This window comes from Anser cygnoides, chromosome 24 (genome assembly GCF_040182565.1).
Source record: "Anser cygnoides isolate HZ-2024a breed goose chromosome 24, Taihu_goose_T2T_genome, whole genome shotgun sequence".
NCBI lineage: Eukaryota > Metazoa > Chordata > Aves > Anseriformes > Anatidae > Anser > Anser cygnoides.
Window position 1 is genome coordinate 3,332,696 of NC_089896.1, and position 18,152 is coordinate 3,350,847.

Sequence of the window (18,152 nt, forward strand, 5' to 3'; positions counted from 1 at the left end):
CTTAATTGGAGAACCAAGCGAAAGGAGGCCGTGCAGAGGGTCTTGGGGCCAGGTTTGAGGCCACGGTACCCCACAGCTTTGTTTCCCAGTGGAGGAAACGCAGCTTTCATTGGGAGTCATTTCAGCCAGCGCTGAAACCACATCACCTGCAGCGCCTCCTCGCCCTTTGCTGTCATCCTTCGCCGCACAGGAGGGAGATTTTCCTGTTTACAGGTGAGGGAACGCGAAGGAATGCAATCCTGAAAATTAAAGATTCGGTCACATCTTGGCTAGGTCGGTGGCTGCGGTGACTCACGGCTGTGCCGTCTTCAGGCAAGGGAACCTCCAGCGCCGACAAGCTGCTTGCTGGAGCACCTTGGAGCGGCGTTAAAGCAGCGCTGGTCAGAAGCCAAAGGAAGCACAGATACAGGCCGCATTCCAGCAGAGCATCAGGCAGCAGCAAAGCGACAGCATATTCCCGACAGTGAGGCACTCAGAGGCAGGATGCCCATCTGTCACTTCCAGCTCCGTTATTAGGAAAACATTAAGCAAAAAGCACGGAGAAAATTACATTAATTATTCCATTGTTTGGGGAAGAGACAAACACGACATTTAGCTTCGCTCTGCTTTCACCTATTTACAACTGCCCTCTCCCCCAAGCAACAGAACTGGGGTACTCAGAGGAGAACCTGTAACCCAAGGTTGCAAAATGTTGGAGATAAAGAACGAGGAGACGAGCAGAGCCCCAGCACAAGGCAACCAAACGTCCCTCTCCTCTCCAGCCCCGAGCAGGCACTGGTTTAGGACCGGCACAGCACAAGCACTCGGTGCCCTTCCTTTGGGTGCCCTGCTCCTAAAGACCTTGCAGTTTTACACGGACATGACTGAAATAACCGAGCCCTTTAGCAGGGAGGTCTGTCCTTCCGTGCCACCTGTAAAATGGTGGGAGCAGCTCTGTAAAGCACCGCGTCGGAGGCTGCAAATTCACAGCAAGAACAACCCCTGCTCTGATTCATCCAGCTCACGGTCCCACATCTCTCTTCCTATCTCTAATCCTCCAAGACTGCAGACTCTCCAGAGCTGAAAGCCTCCCTGCCCACGTGCTCGCCGGGACGAAGGGCAGCATGAGCTCTATAAAAGTAGTTGCCTCTTTTTAACGTTTCGCGAAAATCTCGGCGAGCGCACGTGCTCCTCATTCCAAAACCCGAAACCGCAGCAGCACATTTCAGTGTTTCCTCCGCCACCTCAAAGGGCCCATTGCAGGCACAGCGCACCGAGAAGCCGAATCGCCCTTCGACACCTAGAGCGCCTCAGTCCCCAGTTACATTTTTTCCGAATTCCTGCACAAAGCCGGCCAGTGCCAGGGCATCCTACCATCCCTCCCTCGCTTGGCTCTGGCCAGGGAGACGTACAAAAGCGCCTTGGTTTAGCTTTTTGGGGAACACCCAACTTCCACCGCACCTGCTCTGCTTTAATTATTGACTAGGCTGGAAGCTCCTCATTAACATGCAAGGCGAGCTTGGCACACAATCTCAGCTCCTGATCATCTCGAGCAGATACGGTTGTAAAAGAAACCCAAGCTCCCTGCCACGGCGCAGCGTTTAAAAGGAGCGGCAGGCAGCTTTGGCTCCAGCCCCTTAAATTTCACCACGAAATGCTTCTTGCACCCGTGCGCTTCAGAACTGGTGGAAAGTTTGCAGTTTTTAACCACAGCTTCAGAATCGCACACAAACACCGGGGTTTAAAAGCTTCCTTCAAGCGCAGAGTGTTTCCAGCACCACTTCGAGCAGCGCGAATCCAGCAGGTAATTACAGGTTTGACCTCCGTCTTGCACAAATATGCCTTTTGAAACAATGCGAATAAATATTTGCTCAATACGAGCAGACAGCTCCAAGAGGAACCATTCCAGTTTATCAACTTTGTGATTCATGTTGATACAAGCTTTATTCTCTATTTAAGGAACCAGATAACGCTTAGGAAGTTCGTCTAGCCAAATACGTTTCGTGGAGCCACCGGGGACCACCCCGGGCAGCGGCACGTCCAGCCCACGGGTCCCACCCAGCCAGCAGCAGCCTCTGCTCCCCTGATATTTGCTGTTGCTCAACCTCCGAGGTGTCCCCGGGCAGCAGCAGGGCGAGAGATTGACACGGGCAGAGCGAGAGATGGCTGCTGGCATGGTCAAAGCAAAGCTTGGGGTTGGGATGGGGACCGTCCCCTTCCTTACCCTTTTTGAGCCCGTTTTTGGTTGGGAGAGAACTGTGAAAAGGCTCCGAGGAGCAGGAGCCCAATGTGAGCTCTCTCCTCCCAAAACCTCATCCCCTGCCCTCATACAGAGCCCTTCTGCCAACCCAAAAAAGGTCCCGTGAAAGCAAAACGGGGCAGGTGCCCACGGCAGGAGCCGAGCAGGGCGCGAGGAGCAGAGGCGACCACGGCCAGCAGGCAGCTCACGGCACTCGCTGCCCCCAGACCCATCCCCACACCAAACGCCGCCTGTGCGCCGCGCCTGACTCACGAGCAGCACAGACAATGCCACGGCGATTGTTTACCGTGTCAAGGACGTTTCGTATAATTAAAGGAAATGTCAGAAGATGAGATAACGCCGACAGGTCGGGAGGCGCAGCTCATGGTAGCCTCGCAAGAAGCTGGCTCTCCCAGAGGCCGTTTCCCCCGTTGCAGACACGACCCCTTGCTCATTGCCAGGAGCCTCCTTTCACGGAAATTCACCCAAATCCCTCGCCCCGCCGGCTGCCCACTTGCTGAGTTTGCAGAGCACCACGGTGACCCTGCCTGGCATCCCCAAAAAGAGCCGCCACCCTAAATCCCTTCCGAGCCTACCAGACGGCACTCCTGCCTGCTCATGCTTGGCACGGTGCACGTGGGGCTGCAGACAGCCTCCGAGCACTGCTGCAGGCAGGGCCCAAAGGACACACGGCGAAATGGAAACCGTAACAGAGCCGTGACCACAGCCTGGCATGACCACCGCAGCCTTTCAGGACTGGCTTTGGGACCACCAGCACCCGCGAGCTCTGCGAGGGCCAGCTGCTCCGATATTTGCTCACCTCCTCAAATTTTGCAGCATAAGAGCTACAGCAGGCTAATATTTCAGGTACGTAAGCCAACAAGCCTACAGCCAACCCTGGCAGGCTTACACGAGCCGTACTCACACCTTCAGCCCCCAAAAGTCAGCGGGCTAGGCAGCGCAGCCGGCCCACCTGGCTCCTGCCCTTGGCAAGCCTCACGCCTATGTCAGACACCTCGAGACAGGGGCTGGGATCGAAGAATGCAGCCCTGCAGGCACTGCGGGCTGGGGGGAAGACCCCACGGGTGAGCATCGGCACGAAATCCCCAGCACAGCATCCGTCGAAGAGCTCCCTCCTGGAGATGCCCAGCACGAGACCAGCAGCACCAAGACGCAAGGTTCAGGGGCTTCAGCTCGCGGGGAGAGTCGCTGAGAATCACCTTTAAGGGGTCCAAAAGAAGCCACCGAGGAGAGCAGGCACGTTTCAATTAACTAATCCTGAGGATCCGTACTTCCCATCAAAAGCTCTTCAAAGGCGCGCAAATGAGGCTGCAAACCACGGCTCCAGTACAAAACACACTGCTCAAACAGTACTTAAAGCCAGGACGCATTAGAGAAGACATTTGAATGGGTACACAAAATGTTGGGTGTGCAAACGTGAACATCAAACCCTTTCTCCGTGCCCTTTCACCCCTCCTTCCAGAGCAATCCTCAGAACAAATCCTCACCTTTTTCAAGGGAGGACAAAAAAGGCCTCCAAAAAAAACTGTGGTTCTGACTGAGATTCGGATCGGCTTTAACAAAAATACAAGAATAAATCAACCCGGGAAACTAAAAGGTGACTGACCCTTACTAATGGAACTTTCCCACATTTATGGAAATTCCTGGTTTGGCACAAAAACATCTGCTCATTTAGTGGGTATTGTCAAAAACACGTCTCGACTCTAGCGATGCTGAAAGAAAGAGGCTCGCTTCGTTGTTAATTGAGCTTCTGGCTACACAGTAGAGAAAAACGTTTTCCTGGCTTTGAAACTCAACTCAGAGCTAAACCTCGCTGGGGTGCACATCTTTACCTCCCGTAGGGCACGCGGCACTCCGAGTCCTGTCCGTAACTGAGGCAGAGCCACAGGCCACCGCGTTTTGCCCTGCTGCAGTCACGGACTTGACCTGACAGCGACCGCCCCGTTGCTCCAGCTGGTAACAAACCCTGCCTAAAACTCAGGCCACCCAGACGTGGAGGTCCGTGGGGCTGTCGGGAAAGCATCACGTCTGTAATGAACCTCAGCGAGCCACTGGGTGTGCGGTAGGGCTTTTCTCCTCTCCCCCCTGCCGGATCATCTCGGTTCTTGTCTCGCTCCTGACATCGGTTGGGCAGCAACTTCTCAGACCGATGGCTGGAAGAACACCCTCAAGACAATCATTTGAAAGATGCCACCGGCTACTTTTGCCTAGAACAATTGCTACAGGCTACCGGGGATGCAGGATGATGCTCTCAAAGCAGAGCTGATGGCACTCGGTGCATACGGTGGCTCGGGAACAGTCTCCAGAACAGGAGCTCACTGACCTGCAGACGCTCGATGCCAGGACGGCGTGACGAAGGAAGGCTCAGTTCACACTCGTCCTTGCCCTTCAGCTCTTTTCCTAGACTTTTATTTAGGGATGAACTCGAGGGATCTTTGCCGTGGAGGAAGGAATCGCTTCATAAGGCAACGGGGTGCTCTTTATCAAACTAATTTTATAAAAAAAATCCATCAGGACCAGAAAACAGTGCCCCAGACATCTCCCCCAAAACTACCTGTGGGGAGACTGATCGATACCGTACCCTGAGCAGGAAAATAAGAAAAAACACCCGAGCAGACAGGGAATGTCAAGGGTGCCAGACTCACTAGAATAATCCCATTACAGAGTTATCCAGAGCAAGCAGTTTCCTCAATATTTGCAAGATAACAGGATTAGCTTCATGTTCAACATCATTTCAGCCTAATAATTGCAGAATCACTCCTAAGGCCCTAATGTCATTGATTCAACAGGGGATTCCCATCAACCCTCCCCAACAGCCCCAGCTTTGAAAGGCCGTTCATTAGCGTCAGCGTCTTAAGTTAATTACTTCGAGAGATTTTCCTTTCCTCCCCAAAGCCAACCGTAACTTAACCCCTGCAGTACACAGTGCCCGGGCAGAACAAAATTCTGCCTTCTTATGGGAAGGAGCAGCGTTTACCTTGCTGATCACCACCCAGGCCTCTGAGATTTAATGCTAAAATCAGAGGGCTGGGGGCAGCTTTCCCAACACGGCAGCTGAACCCCAGTGCAAGTCCCTGGGGGGGCTGGCTGCAGTGCCCCAGCTCTCAGGCAGGCACCGAGGCTGACCCCGAACGATGCCTTCCCCGAAAGGGATCACCGCCTGGCCTGCAGGACATGCATTCCTCGCCGAGCTGTCCGAGGCACGCCGTGCCCTAGGAGCCCAGGGAAACACAAAGCAAACGGCACGCAGAGCAGCTCCTAGCCCACGGGAGAGAGGCCTTGGTTTTCTACAGGACGTGGAGCACAAAACCCCGAAATCCCACCTTTCCCCAGCACAGGGGTGGCTCACTTCAACACGCTGCTCCCGTTAAGCCTCCCTTTATCCTTCCGTCCCTCTCCCGAAGTGCTCAGCGTGCCACCGAGCCGCCCAGGGCTCCCTGCAGCTCGCCGCCAGCAGAACCCAGCCCTACGGCCGCCGGGTGCCTGCTTCTCCCCGCTGCTTCCCCCCAGCACAGAGCTCGGAGGGGCCCTGGGGCATCCCCCAAACCCCCCAGCACAGAGCTCTGAGGGGTCCTGGGGCATCCCCCAAACCCCCCAGCACAGAGCTCTGAGGGGTCCTGGGGCATCCCCCAAACCCCCCCAGCACAGAGCTCTGAGGGGTCCGGGGCATCCCCCAAACCCCCCCAGCACAGAGCTCTGCAGCCTTCAGGGCGCCCCCCAGGACCCCCACCCCCAACACAGAGCTCCACGGGGCTCCAGGTCACCCCCAAACCCCCCCCCCCCCCAGCACAGAGCTCCACAGGGCCCTGGGGCTCCCCAAATCCCCCCAATGCGGAGCTCCACAGTCTCAGGATGCCCCCCAAGACAACCCCCTAGCTCGGAGCCCCACGGGGCCCCGGCGTGCCCCCCAAAACCCCCAGCAGAGGGCCCCACGGGGCCCTGGGGTGCCCCCCAAGCCGCCCCCCCCCCCAAAAGCTCGGAGCTCCGCGGCCCCGGTCACGATCGCCCCCTGGCGGCCGCGCCCCGCAGCGCCCCAAGCTCGGCGCCGGCAGCAGCAGCCGGGGGGCTTCGGGGGGCGCCGGGGGGCGCCGGGGGGGGGGCTGTGCCCGGCTCTGGGCACCGGTCCCGGCCTCCTTACAGGCCCTTAGGGCACTTTGCTTCTGGTTCCAGCGCAGGCTGAACGGTTCGAGGGGAATTAGTAACTTTTATATTGTTTTTAATGTGCAGGAGTGCAAATCCATGGTAACCCCGCTGCTTAGGGCCTTTAGAAACCCTAAAACCTGTGCTTGTTGAAGCAGGGCAAAGCCAGGCTGGGCTGAAGCACCGTTTTCCTTAATTGCTCCTCAAGCTGGCCACGCCGTGCTCGTCACTGGTCGCACCACAGCCGGCTCGGTCCCACGCCTGCAGGGAAGCCGCGCCAGGTATCGGGGTTTTTGTTGCATTCGAGTGTTTCGGGAGACAAAAGGCACCTTCAGAAATGAGAGCTGGGGTAAAAGCAGCGATAAGGCAGCGGTGACGACGTGCGACTGTTCAACCCGACCAGCCCCTGGCTCAGCTAACACCCTTTACAGCTCGCAAGGGCAGCGACACCACTGAGCACTGGTGTTTGGGGTTTTTTTCCAAGCCAGCTTTGCCATTCAGCACGGACACATTGCTGCTGTGCGACCCAAGAGAAACAGTCATAATAAAAATCACTTCATTTAAACTAAACCCACTTCCCTCTGGTTCCAGGCAGGCTTCTCCTATCCCCAGCCCCAATAAAACCCGCTACTGAGGTCTCCCCCGAGGACTCACAGAAAACAATGTTCCAGAGGGCAAGGTGAATTTAAGGTCCAGGCTGAAAATGAAAACTAGAAACTCTCGCAATCTAACACTTCTGCTCGGTGCCCTACTTACTGAACCACAATACCTCCACATTCACTATTTCACAGCGAGTCGGCCTGAATCATCCGGAGGATTGATTACACGCCCTACAAGGTCTTATCTCTTAATACCAGGAGTAAGACTGCTCAGCTCCATCGCAGAGCGCTCCAGCGGGTCCAGCATTTCTCACCCAGCACCAGCCTCCGCCCCTATCTCGCTCCAGCCAGCCCTCAAGCCAAAGGATCTCCCTCCCAGCACATCCGCAGCTTGGGACCCAAACCACAAAACCACCAAAATTAATGCTGCTTTCCTCCAGGCAGAGCTATCTGCAGAAGCCACGTGCCCGTTTACTACAACAGCTTCAGAAGCCACTCGAAATGGGGTGCCAGAGTTACCAGGTCTCCGGACGGTCAGCAAAAAATCTGTGAAACTCTTGGCTTGGAGTCGCAGAGAGATGAGGCAAGAGTTTGGGATCCTCTGATTGTTCAGAGGGGGAATTCCTGGGCATATTTTTTTATTATTATTATTAATAATAATTTTTAAGTGCCAAGCCAACCAGGAGATGGACAGCTGATCTGAATCCCTTGCAAACGCAGGAGGCAGAACAGCACCAGCACGGCACGAATTGCCCCAGGCACCCTGACAGCACTCAGCACCTGATTTGCACTAAGAACCTGAATGTCCATTGCAAATTCAAGAACAAAAGACTGTCAAGATTGTGTCCCAAAGGACTTTCCTAACGTGTCAAGTGCCCTCCTTACTTAGGATAACGCTCTCGGGTAGGTTAGAGAGTGTTCTGTACTGCACCTTGCTTAGAAGTCCAGGGGTCTCCAGCGAGACCAGTGCAGCCCTCCAGTAAATCTGGCTAAAGACCAGCAGGACTCTGCCTTTCTGGCCCTGCTTGCAGCACAGCCTCCTTCCGTTGCAGTTCGATGTTTAATCTTGTTTCATCTCAGCCGCTCTGATCGCTGTCTCTTCTACTGTGCTGCACAAGACAGTTACGTCGCCGTATATATAATTTGTAGGATCTCATGGGGGAATCGTAGCTCATGCGTCTTCCTGGAAGATAATCTGCTCTTTTGCTGTGAAACAGACGTTACAAAGACATTTCCACTGGCTAGTCAGCATTAACTGGTTTTCTCTGGCAGCCCTCAGAGCTCTGACAGGGAAGCACTAACACTGCAACGCTCTGTGCTCGACTCTGCAGATCGAAACCAGAAAAAAACCAAACGCTGCCTCCAGCAGCCTCGTTTAAACTAGGAACCACGTCACCAAACCACTTTAGTTCAACACAAAAGCGTACATTTGACAAATTTTTCCCTAAATGCTACCAAGCAGCTAGTTAAACGCCTGTCCTGGCGGCAGCCTCGAAGCAGCTCGGCTCCAGCTGAGGCTTCGCCACCACGAGAGGATTCCCACCCAGCCGCTCCCCAGCCCTGCTCCGAGTCCTTCAGAGGCTGCAAAGGACACCGAGTGCCCTGCCTGCCCCCGCGTGGACTGTTCCCTTCTGGAAAGGCGCCCAAGGGACCGGAGTGGGCGCCCTGGAGCTCTGAAGCCTTGCAGCACAGAAGGCACCGACGGCAGCAGGCACTTCCCTCAGCCCCAGCCCCACGGCAGCCGACCCCGCTCAGGGCTGCGGGTTTAGGGCCCGGCCCCGCTCAGGGCTGCGGGTTTAGGGCCCGGCCCCGCTCAGGGCTGCGGGTTTAGGGCCCATCCCATGCAGGCAGCTCCACCTGCAGCTGGCAAAGTCCTCGCCTCCGCCGCCAGCCGCTGATCCGCGCCGGAGTCGCCAGGTGGGGACTCACGCTCACGATCTCTCTCCCTGGATTCAAGCTGAGCCCACAAGGAAAACATTTTCCATCCCAGCAGCCACTCCCTCGGCCGTGCTGCTAAAAACAAAAGGCTCCATAAACAAAGGAACGGCGAGGAGAACGCCGCTTGGCGGACACCTTCGGCGCGGAAGCAGAAAACTGGTTTTCCCGAGCAGGTTTTGTTTTCCCAAGCAGGTTGTTTTCCCCTAGCAGACTTTGCCAGGCCGAAGCCTTCTGCTTACTCCCAGGTCCCCACTGGGAGGAGATGCCCAGCTCCTCGGGCCAGGGACGAGCAGCAGCAGGGGGACGGGGCAGGAGGGAACCCACACGTCCCAGGTATGAAAGCGAAGGGTTGTTTCGGATCCCAGTGCAGCAGGCTGCTGGAAGCCGGTGCTTAAAGCGCCTTGGGACAGGCTCCCAGCAGCAAGCCTTTACCAAAGCATCCACCCCTTCTGAGCATCGAAGGCAGCAGTGCCAGAACCCGCTCGGGCGATGCAGCCCCGGGATAGCTTGACGCTTGGTTTTGATCTCAAGCTGCTTCTGATAGAGCTGGGTTGCTAAAAGTTGGCAGCAATGGATGTACCCTACTACAAAGCACCGCTTCCACAGGCGTGCTTTGGATCAGAAGCGATCTAAAAACCTGTTACCTATGCACGTGCAATGATCACGCACTCGTTTCCACCAGGGCTTTGAACCTCAGAGTATCCCATGGCACTGCTCTCGTTTTTAGGGATAAAAATGGGAATTGGGAAGCCAGCCACGCGTTCTGTCAGGACCAAGCAGCACAGCTAGCGCAATAGAAATATTCACATTTCGAGCCCCCCTTCCTTTCCTCAGGCTATATTTGGAGTCTGAGTGTCCAAAAGTAGCAGATTCGTGTCACACTGGTTTCCTTATGAGGCACGTAGCCCAGAAGTCAGCTTAGACGCTAAAACAAATTACTTCTTTGTTTGCACAGAGGTTAAGGACTTGAAGAGTATTTCCTATTTTTAGTAGGGAAAGAATTGGGAAAAAGTAGCACAGCAGGAGATAAGGTGATGAAAGTCAACCTTGAATAAAGAAATAACTGCAGAAGACTCTTAAGGCATCCATAAATTTAATATCTCAAGTGTTGTTCTATAATAGAAGCAGCTTTGGGCAGGAGCCTGTGGGTGCAGAAGGCTGCTCTGCTGGCTCCCAGGACTCTTCACAGTTGTCCCACACAGATCTCAGACCTTTTAGGGAACCCACCACAAGGTTTATCCCAGTACCCGCAGATGAAGTCAGCAGCCACGAGCAGAAATTGTAAAGGGAGCACTGAAGCACAGGAGCTAAAGGGACCCAAGAGCAAAAGCTTGCTATGGAAAAAGGCAGCGCCGCGCTCCCCGATGGCAGCTCAGGAATGCTCAGCTCAGACACCACGAGTGAGCTGCAGGCCCCTTTCTTCGTCAGGTCGCTCCAACACCTCTGCTTTCGAGGAACCACGGGCATAAGGTGAGGCTTGTCCCGCCAGGCACGAAGTTTCCACTTCATATATTTGCTTTTTAAGGTCTCACGACCTACAGGCAGATGGGATGCTGCCTCTGAAGATGATCCCTCCACTAAGAAAAAGGCTGAAGCTTAGTTCAGGGCGGCCTAAGAGCAGAGCAGTCTCCAGGAGGGGTCTGGGCAGTGTGGGCAGCGAGTGCAGCAGCAGAAACGCGCTCCGAAAATAGAGCACGATCCTTCACCCTCACCACTCCGACAGGAAGGATCTGAACGGGGTGCAATGTTCCAGGGATATTTCCCTTCAGCAGATCAGTTGCGTAGGTGGGACCTCAGAAAGAGGAGAAACGGCCGACATGTGGCGTCTATTTACAACTCATTTATTCCTCTCGCCGACCTCCGTCCTCCCGCCGCCCACGGGGCTGGGGGCAGCACGCTGCCCCGCTGTGCCCCGACTTCATGCTGCCACCGAGCCCCCCGCCACCACCTCCCCGCTCCTACCACTCCAACACTTCCTCTGCCTCCAGCGGGTCTCACGGCACTGCTCAGTAGCCGGAGGCTCAGGCCGATCACCTACGTAGTTCATGCATCCGCTTAGCCGGTGCCGGTCACACAGGCGCAGCCGACAGCGAAGTAATTTCGTTTTGCTTAGCCCAGCACAAGAGACAAACTCAGCCACCTGACGCTGCCCTGGCTGCACGACACATGCACATCCACATCACCGACGTGGTAACAAACTGTAGGCAGCTGCTCGGGGCCACGGCCCAAGGCTTGCAAGAAGCTTCTGTACGCTCTTCTCTCTACTTGGAGAAGTAACCCGTGGCTGGGTTGAGAGCAAATTTTTAAGTTGCATGCCTGTTCTAAAATAACTGTGTGTAAACAAGCTCCGAAACTTCACTGCAGCTGCCTGGAGACCATGCTCCTACTGGTCTTCAGGGATGAGCGTGAATTAAAATCTGAAGACAACAGCAAATTTCATTTTTAATTAGCCAGGGCAGCCAGCCAAGGAGGAGCTCCCCCACCCACCCATGGCTAGTGAAGCCTGACAGCTAAAAAGGATTTATGCTCGACTGTGCAGTCCCAGTGGCCATTCGAAGCACACCAGCTCTGAACACGCGCCAATGCAGTTAAAACAAAAGCCAGCCATGCAGCATTGTGAGTGCAGTTAATATACAACCAGTTAAGGACAGCAATACATCAAAAAGCACCAGGCTTTGAAGGAACAAAGGGCATGGACTTGAGCGCAGCTCCTGCACGCAGCTCCGCCTTACCTCATCTCCAGCCTCAGTGCCCGGAACAAGCCAGGAGTCCTGAGCTTAGCAGCACTTGGAGAATGAGCATCCTTAAAAGCAAAGTAATTTAAAAAAAAATAGTAATAAGAGACCCATCTGTTTATACTGCCTTTAACGTGGGGCTCTTAGCTCCCAGCACTAACACCACCAAGCTCCACAGCCAGCTGTGCGAGGTGTCTGTGCATGCAAAGACCAAGCACAGATGCTCCATCCTCAACCCTCACAGCTGAATTCAGAGGGAGAGGGGAGGCAGCTCTACTTCAGCTGGCACGATGCGAACAGGACACGAGGCCTTTCCCATCCCAGGCCACCAGCGCTGCTCAAATCAGGAGTCAGAGCTCCCAGGAACCTCGAGAGGCTCCAACCCCACGTCCTGGGGTTGAGCGGGGAGCTGTCATCTCCGCAGCCGCTGCTTCGGCTGCCAGCACCGTGCTCCCTTCACCCGCCTCCCCCAGTAAGGCAGCAGCTGGGCTCAGTTTGCCACAAGCAAACCGTAAGGGAAAAGCAACCACCACAAATTGAATGTGCACCTTCCAGGCTAACAATTAGAGGCCACAGCAGCAATTCCTGCCACCAGGATTATAAGCCTGACGTGTTTTTATGCACATGCGCTTGGCTCGGAGCTGTTGTGCGAGTCAAAACCGAGCCTTCAGCGGACAGGCTGGTAGACCCGCCACGCCGAGCACCCCACGCTGCTGACGAGTACGTCAACTCTCACGTTTTAAGGATGGCATCACCTGACTGCAGAGGAGTAATCTAGAAATAATAGTTGTGGTCACGCAGCTGCACTTCCTCACAAGTCAGGTAGGTTTCACCAACTGCCCCAACGCGGTCCGCAAGATGCGAGGTTAACACGCTTCATGGAGACCGGCTTCCCACGGGGCAGGCAAGAGCTTTCATGCAAATCCCACTTCAATGGTAGAGGAAAAAACGGCTGTACAACCAGTGCCTTCCACCACCACGTTAGGCAAACAGTCGGAAAAGTCACTGAAGCATTCTTTAAGCCAAAACTCCACCAGTTTTAGTTGCAGCTAAATGCTTGCTTGCCTCAGTTAAACCTCACAGCAAGGAGTTTGCTTGCCTCAGGTCAAGTAGTAGGCAGTGCCTAAAGCAAGAGCTTTAAAGCCAAATTTTAATTTAAAAAATCTCACATCTTCTGCAAGACAGAGCAGCCTAGGGAAATAAATTCAGAAAGAAATCAGGAACTACCGTGAGCTGAGCCTTCTTTCTGGCTTGCCACGTGCCTCGTTCAAATCACATGCCAACTCAGAACTTCTAGCCTCCTACCTATTCAGAAAGGGGATGTTATTTGTTTTCAAGAGCTCGGGATATTCAAGAAACTTGTATTCCAGCTTTCACAGATGGGAGATTTCAAAAAAGATCTTCCAGATGTACAGTACGCAGCTTTGATCGGTTCTGATCCGCACCACTACTGCGGTAGAGTTGCAACTGATGCATCTGCCAAACGATCTCATTTTCTAATCATCGTCTACATTTGAATTAAAGCCATGAAGTTTAAAATAACAAGGTTCATTACAGTACTTAGCAAACGAAGAAAGAACAGGTCGACAAGACCTGTCGGTAAGACACCTAAGTACTCACCGGTGTTCTCTTCCATTCCTCTTGCACACTAGCTTTCTGAGCAATTCCTGCAAAAACAGGAAACAAAATTGAGACAAATTTAATTTCCAAGCGTGACCAAAGCCTGGGTTTCATTTCACTTCCCTACCAGCTCTGCTCAGCCCACACGTAACTGACAGGCAGAGAACCCAGAGCAGAAATCCTGCCCCAGCAAACTAGGAACAAGAGCGTGGTGCCTGCACCCCTCTCTGAAGATGTCAGCAGCCTCTGAGCATGCATGTAGTGAATGGGAAAGAAAAGTGAAACAAAGGCAAGGTGTGACATCTGCAAAGCATCAAACCTTCCCTCCCAGGGAAAAAAAATCACGTCTGCCTCCTCGAAAGGATGTGTGCTTCCCGTAAAAGGGAACAGCTAATGCTTATCTAGCAAAAACAGAACAGCACGTGCGCGGAAGTATTGCAGAGCTCATGTAATGTCAAGACAGATCTGAATGTACTGCGGAAAGAGGATAAGAAGGAGGAACCAGGGTTAGTAGCAAACCCAGCTTTTCTTTGGAGAAACTTCTGAAATGAGGTGCAAGAGGAACTAATTTTGGGGAAATCAGGAGACATCTCGATTCTGATATACGTGTGCAGCACCATAAAAACACATTCAGCATTTCAGAACGAGGGAGCTCCTGTCCTGGGGAGCCTGACGCTCAAATTAAGACAACAAAACCAAGAAACGTCAGCAGGCGCAGCACGGGGGGCTTGGGAAAGAGCTCTGTCCGTTGCCTCTTTCAGCCCAGCCCTTCACCACGAAGCCCAGGAGGGCTCAGCACCTTGGCGCGGCCCCGCTGCTGGAGCTAACGGGCCGGAGTCACCTCCAGCCGATAACCAGCCGAGCTCCCAGCACGTGCTGGCTCCCACGGCGGCGGTGGCAGAGGAGAGACAACCCCAGCACGGCCCTGCTGGAGGTGCCTCTGAACAAGCCGGCGCCAGCAGGGCTTTGGGGCTTCGCTCTGCTGAGCTGCGTGGGCGAGAGGCTTCTTTTGATCAGGCAGCCGCGCTCCGGGCTACTTCTCTGCTGCAGCCGGAACAGCATTCTGCGACGGGGAGAGCGCCTCGATATCGATTAATTAATGCTCAAAACGTCGCTGGCAAGCACAGCTTTTGAACGGCTTTGCAAGGAGAAGCGCTGTCTGTGCGGAGAGGGGCAGCGAGTCGGGCACCCAAGAGCATCATGTGGTCGCTTCAGAGGTGGGTTGTGCTGAAGTTCCTCGGGAAACACCCTGAATATCCCTAAAGCTTAACCCATTAACACCATTAAAATAGGGCTAACTCACGTGTTATGGATAAAACCTATCCCAAAGCCTGCATCAACAAGGGCACCACGTGCAAAAACCAGACCGAAGGCTCCCCACCGAAGGCAGAAGAGCACAAAGGTTTTTGCAGATATCAAACCGGCACCTGCACATAGACCAAACCTCCCCCTTAGAGCAGCTCCACTGCACGGGGTGTTTGCAGGCCAGGTCTCCCTCCCTGCCCCGTCAGGAAGGGAAAGCAGGAGAGAAACAAAAGCAGACACCTCAAAGCCTACGTTAACCTCAGCGCAGATGACAGCAGCCCTCCTACTGCCCCGAAGCCACCAGGGAGATCGCTTTAATTTGCCTTTCAAGGGCATTCCTGCACAGGCTGCGCTGAGCTTTGCATATTACAAGGGGCACGTTTGTGCCTGGAATACTAACGCTGGCAGCCCGCTCGCCGCCGGACACCGGCTGTACGCACCAAGGACATCCGTCATCGCCTGCCGGCGCGGCTGCAAGCACCTCCGCCCGTACCGGGAGGGATGCTCTCAGCACAGCGCTGCGGCCACTCAGCTGCTTGTTAACAGAACCAGCTTAAAAGGCACAGCAGAGTCAAAGTGCGAGGCTAGAGCGAGCGGCGGCAGGGCTCCCAGCGTTTCCACGAGGCTGCTAAAGCAGGGACACGCGGCTCTGCCTCGCCAGGGAACGGGCGCTTGCCCACCCGAGCCCCGGCGCGAGCAGCGCACGCCCTGATGCCAACGCTAACCTGCAGAGGCCAATTTGGGAACTGCTCTGCAACAGGCATCTGAAACACCCCGCCTGCAGAACACAAAACCACTGCTAGCCCCTACTGTCAGGCGTTCCCCTCCTCCCCGAAGCCAGTGGGTACGTAAGCAGGAGAAAACCTGGATTTTGCAGTTCTTTGAGCACCACCCGTGGTACAGGTCCACCGATTATTCGTGTTCTCAAGCGCTCAGCTGTTCCCTCGGCAGCTGCGTGAGGCTCCCCTGCCCCAGCGAGCCATGTGCTCCCAGCACAGCTCCTACCACTGCTGTCGATGCCCGCGCTGCTTCGCCTGCCCCTCGGCACCCCGGCCAGCAGGAGCACAGCCTTCGTCTGGCTTGCTAGTTCAAACACATTGCCTTTTTTTTTTTTTTTTAGCTCTTTGTACCAACCTAAGAACATATTCTTGTTCCATTGACCCATCTCTGAACTCGCGACAGCAAGGTGATGGCTTTTTTCCAGCTCAGCAGCTAATCCCCACACAATAGAGGAGGACGGCTTCGCAGCAGTGCTGCGGCGCTTTCTGAGCCGCTCTCTGCCCCATTTCTTCTTGGAAAAGCAGGGAACGGGGCTGGCCCCAGCTCTGCCCCTGGGCTCAGCTCCACCGCGTGCAGTCCCGCAGCAGTGCGGGGTCCGGATCTCCGTGCACGTCGCTGCTCCTTGCTCCAGCTGCCCTGCACACAGGCAGAGCCGCCCCGGGTGCAAACCAAACCGCCCGCAGGAGCACACCACGGGCTGGGGCCGGACCCTGACAGCCCCGGCTCCGGACCCCGAGTCGCTGCCAAGCTGCACGCCGCGGCACCGCGTTTTTCCAGCCTGGGGCGAGCCAGGCAGGGCGGCTTTGCTGATCACAGCTCACCCACTTTGTGTTCTCATTTGCAGCAAGCCTTGCCCAGAGCCCTCGGCCGCTGCGCGCTTTCGGATGCCTTCGCAGCGAAGCTCATTAGCTGCACCGCTCCCCTCCCAGGCCTTTCTGATCTAGCGCTGCCCGTCTCCTCCACTAACACCAAATGCCTTCTTTCGGACGACGACGGGATGTTTCAAAAAGTCTAAAACCAAGCCAGCGTGGGCTGCTTTCCCCCCCCCCGGCTAAAGTACAGAACTGACAGCTCCTCCAACGCGAAGTGGCACGCTGCCTCTCCGCGGCGCCTCCCTGCAGGCTCGCCTTGGGCGTGCGAAGCCAGTTCCCGTGCTGGCTCAGCTCTAAATCACCAGTCCTCAGCCCCAGACAGCAGCTGGGCAGCTACCACAGGGCTCTGACTGTAATGAGACAAAACCGGAGGCTGCCTGGAAAAAAAAAAAAGAAAAAGGGTGTGGGGGAGGGACAGGATGCTCTCCTAACGGTCCTGAGCTGTCCCCATTAGCAGAGGAGAGGGAAAGGGAGGCGTTAATAAGCACCGACTAGCCTGAGGACCAGGGTCTGGCGTTAGCACAGCCCATTAGCTAGCGCCCACGAAGTGAACCCAAGCTCGCTCGCCGACCTCCCAGAAGACGCTTTCTTGTGACCCCGTGTGCCGCTGGAAAAAGGCAGGCAATAAACGAAACACGAGCCGGACTCAGAACGCCAGCTCCGTCCCTGCTTCGCGGCCGTGTCTGTGAAATGCGCACCGCAGAGCGGGTCCCCCCTGGACCCGAGGACAGCCGAGACCCGCAGGGGACTCGCAGGAGCCGACGGACAGACAGACAGACAGACACGGGGACACCAAGCACAGCGCTGGCCGGCAGACTGAGGCTGGCAGCGAGCAGCCTGCTCATCAGTCGGGGCAGGTCCTGAGCCTCAGACCCTGGCTCACCAAATGTTACTCAAACCAAGCCCCCAGAAGGACTTTTTTCAGGGCATCGAGCCCGGCCTTTCAGAAATGTCTGTGGCTGGGCTCACATCAAAACCTTACCGACTGCACCACCAGATCTGGTTGCCCATCATTTTTTATAAATGCACTGAACGAAACAACATTTTATTCTCTCATCCATCAATTACTCATTCCGGGAAGAGAGATGAGAGGATTTTTGCAAAGCTGAGATAACTCCACCTAATACTACGGGTATGCTGCCCGTGAAGCCCCATGAAGTCCTCAGAGGAAGGGCTAACGTGACTCAATTTATCCGCCAGCCGTAAGATTAAGAGCATGGTAAACAATATTAAAATTCTTTTCTACAAAGCAAAATAACTCAGCTGCACAGAGCGGCTCTCCCAAGGGGCGGCTTATAGCACGGGTGCAGAAGAGTTTAAATATCACAAGGGAAATTCTTCTGGCACACAGTTTCTGCATGCCAGCAAAAAAAAAAAAAAAGAACAGATCAAGCACACCAAGTGCACTACTATAAATTAAAGCCAAGGTGTGAGGGGAGCTCCAACCTCTTGTTGGACCAAGCAGGACAGACAGGAGGAGATGCACGAGCCCTTCTGCAGGTCAGGAGAAGCCAAAACGCTCGTCTATTTTTCTGACTTCGTCTAGTAACAAATTATCTCCACCTACAAAACCTCCTGCTTTGCTCATGTCCTTCAATTATCATCGTTTCAACACCATTTGCTACAAAACGCTGCTTTCAAAATCCTCCGAGCAGCCTCCGCTGACCCAGTTTGTTCCATGCAAATCACAGACAGAGCGGAGGGGAGGTCAACTCCCCTGCATCCCGGAGGTAAATCAGAATATTCCCACTCAATAAAGTGACACAGATTAAGCCAAGTTGTTCTCACAGCCCGAGCTGGCAACGCGTCAACGAGCACGGTTCATTGCTCCAATAATTAGCGGTCCTGCAGCTTCCCTGTCTTCACAGGGGTCCCAGCCCTGCGACCTGGAGCACGGCGTGCATCTCTCCGCTTGCTGAAAAGC

The 18,152-nt window shown here is 54.8% G+C and overlaps 1 protein-coding gene across 4 annotated transcripts in view; it reads right to left on the minus strand.

Annotated features, from left to right (window-relative positions):
* Nucleotides 1-18,152, minus strand: part of PHACTR4 (phosphatase and actin regulator 4) — a 64,087-nt gene that overhangs the window by 27,163 nt on the left and 18,772 nt on the right. For 2 of the 4 annotated variants that reach the window (XM_066982351.1, XM_048073169.2), the window contains exon 2: nucleotides 13,272-13,318. In XM_066982351.1, coding sequence (XP_066838452.1) covers nucleotides 13,272-13,287 — 16 coding nt within the window. In that variant the 5' untranslated portion in view covers nucleotides 13,288-13,318. Of the gene's footprint in view, nucleotides 1-11,648; nucleotides 11,720-12,878; nucleotides 12,957-13,271; nucleotides 13,319-18,152 lie in introns of those variants that run through there. The other 2 variants (XM_066982352.1, XM_066982353.1) reach the window with 2 other exon arrangements.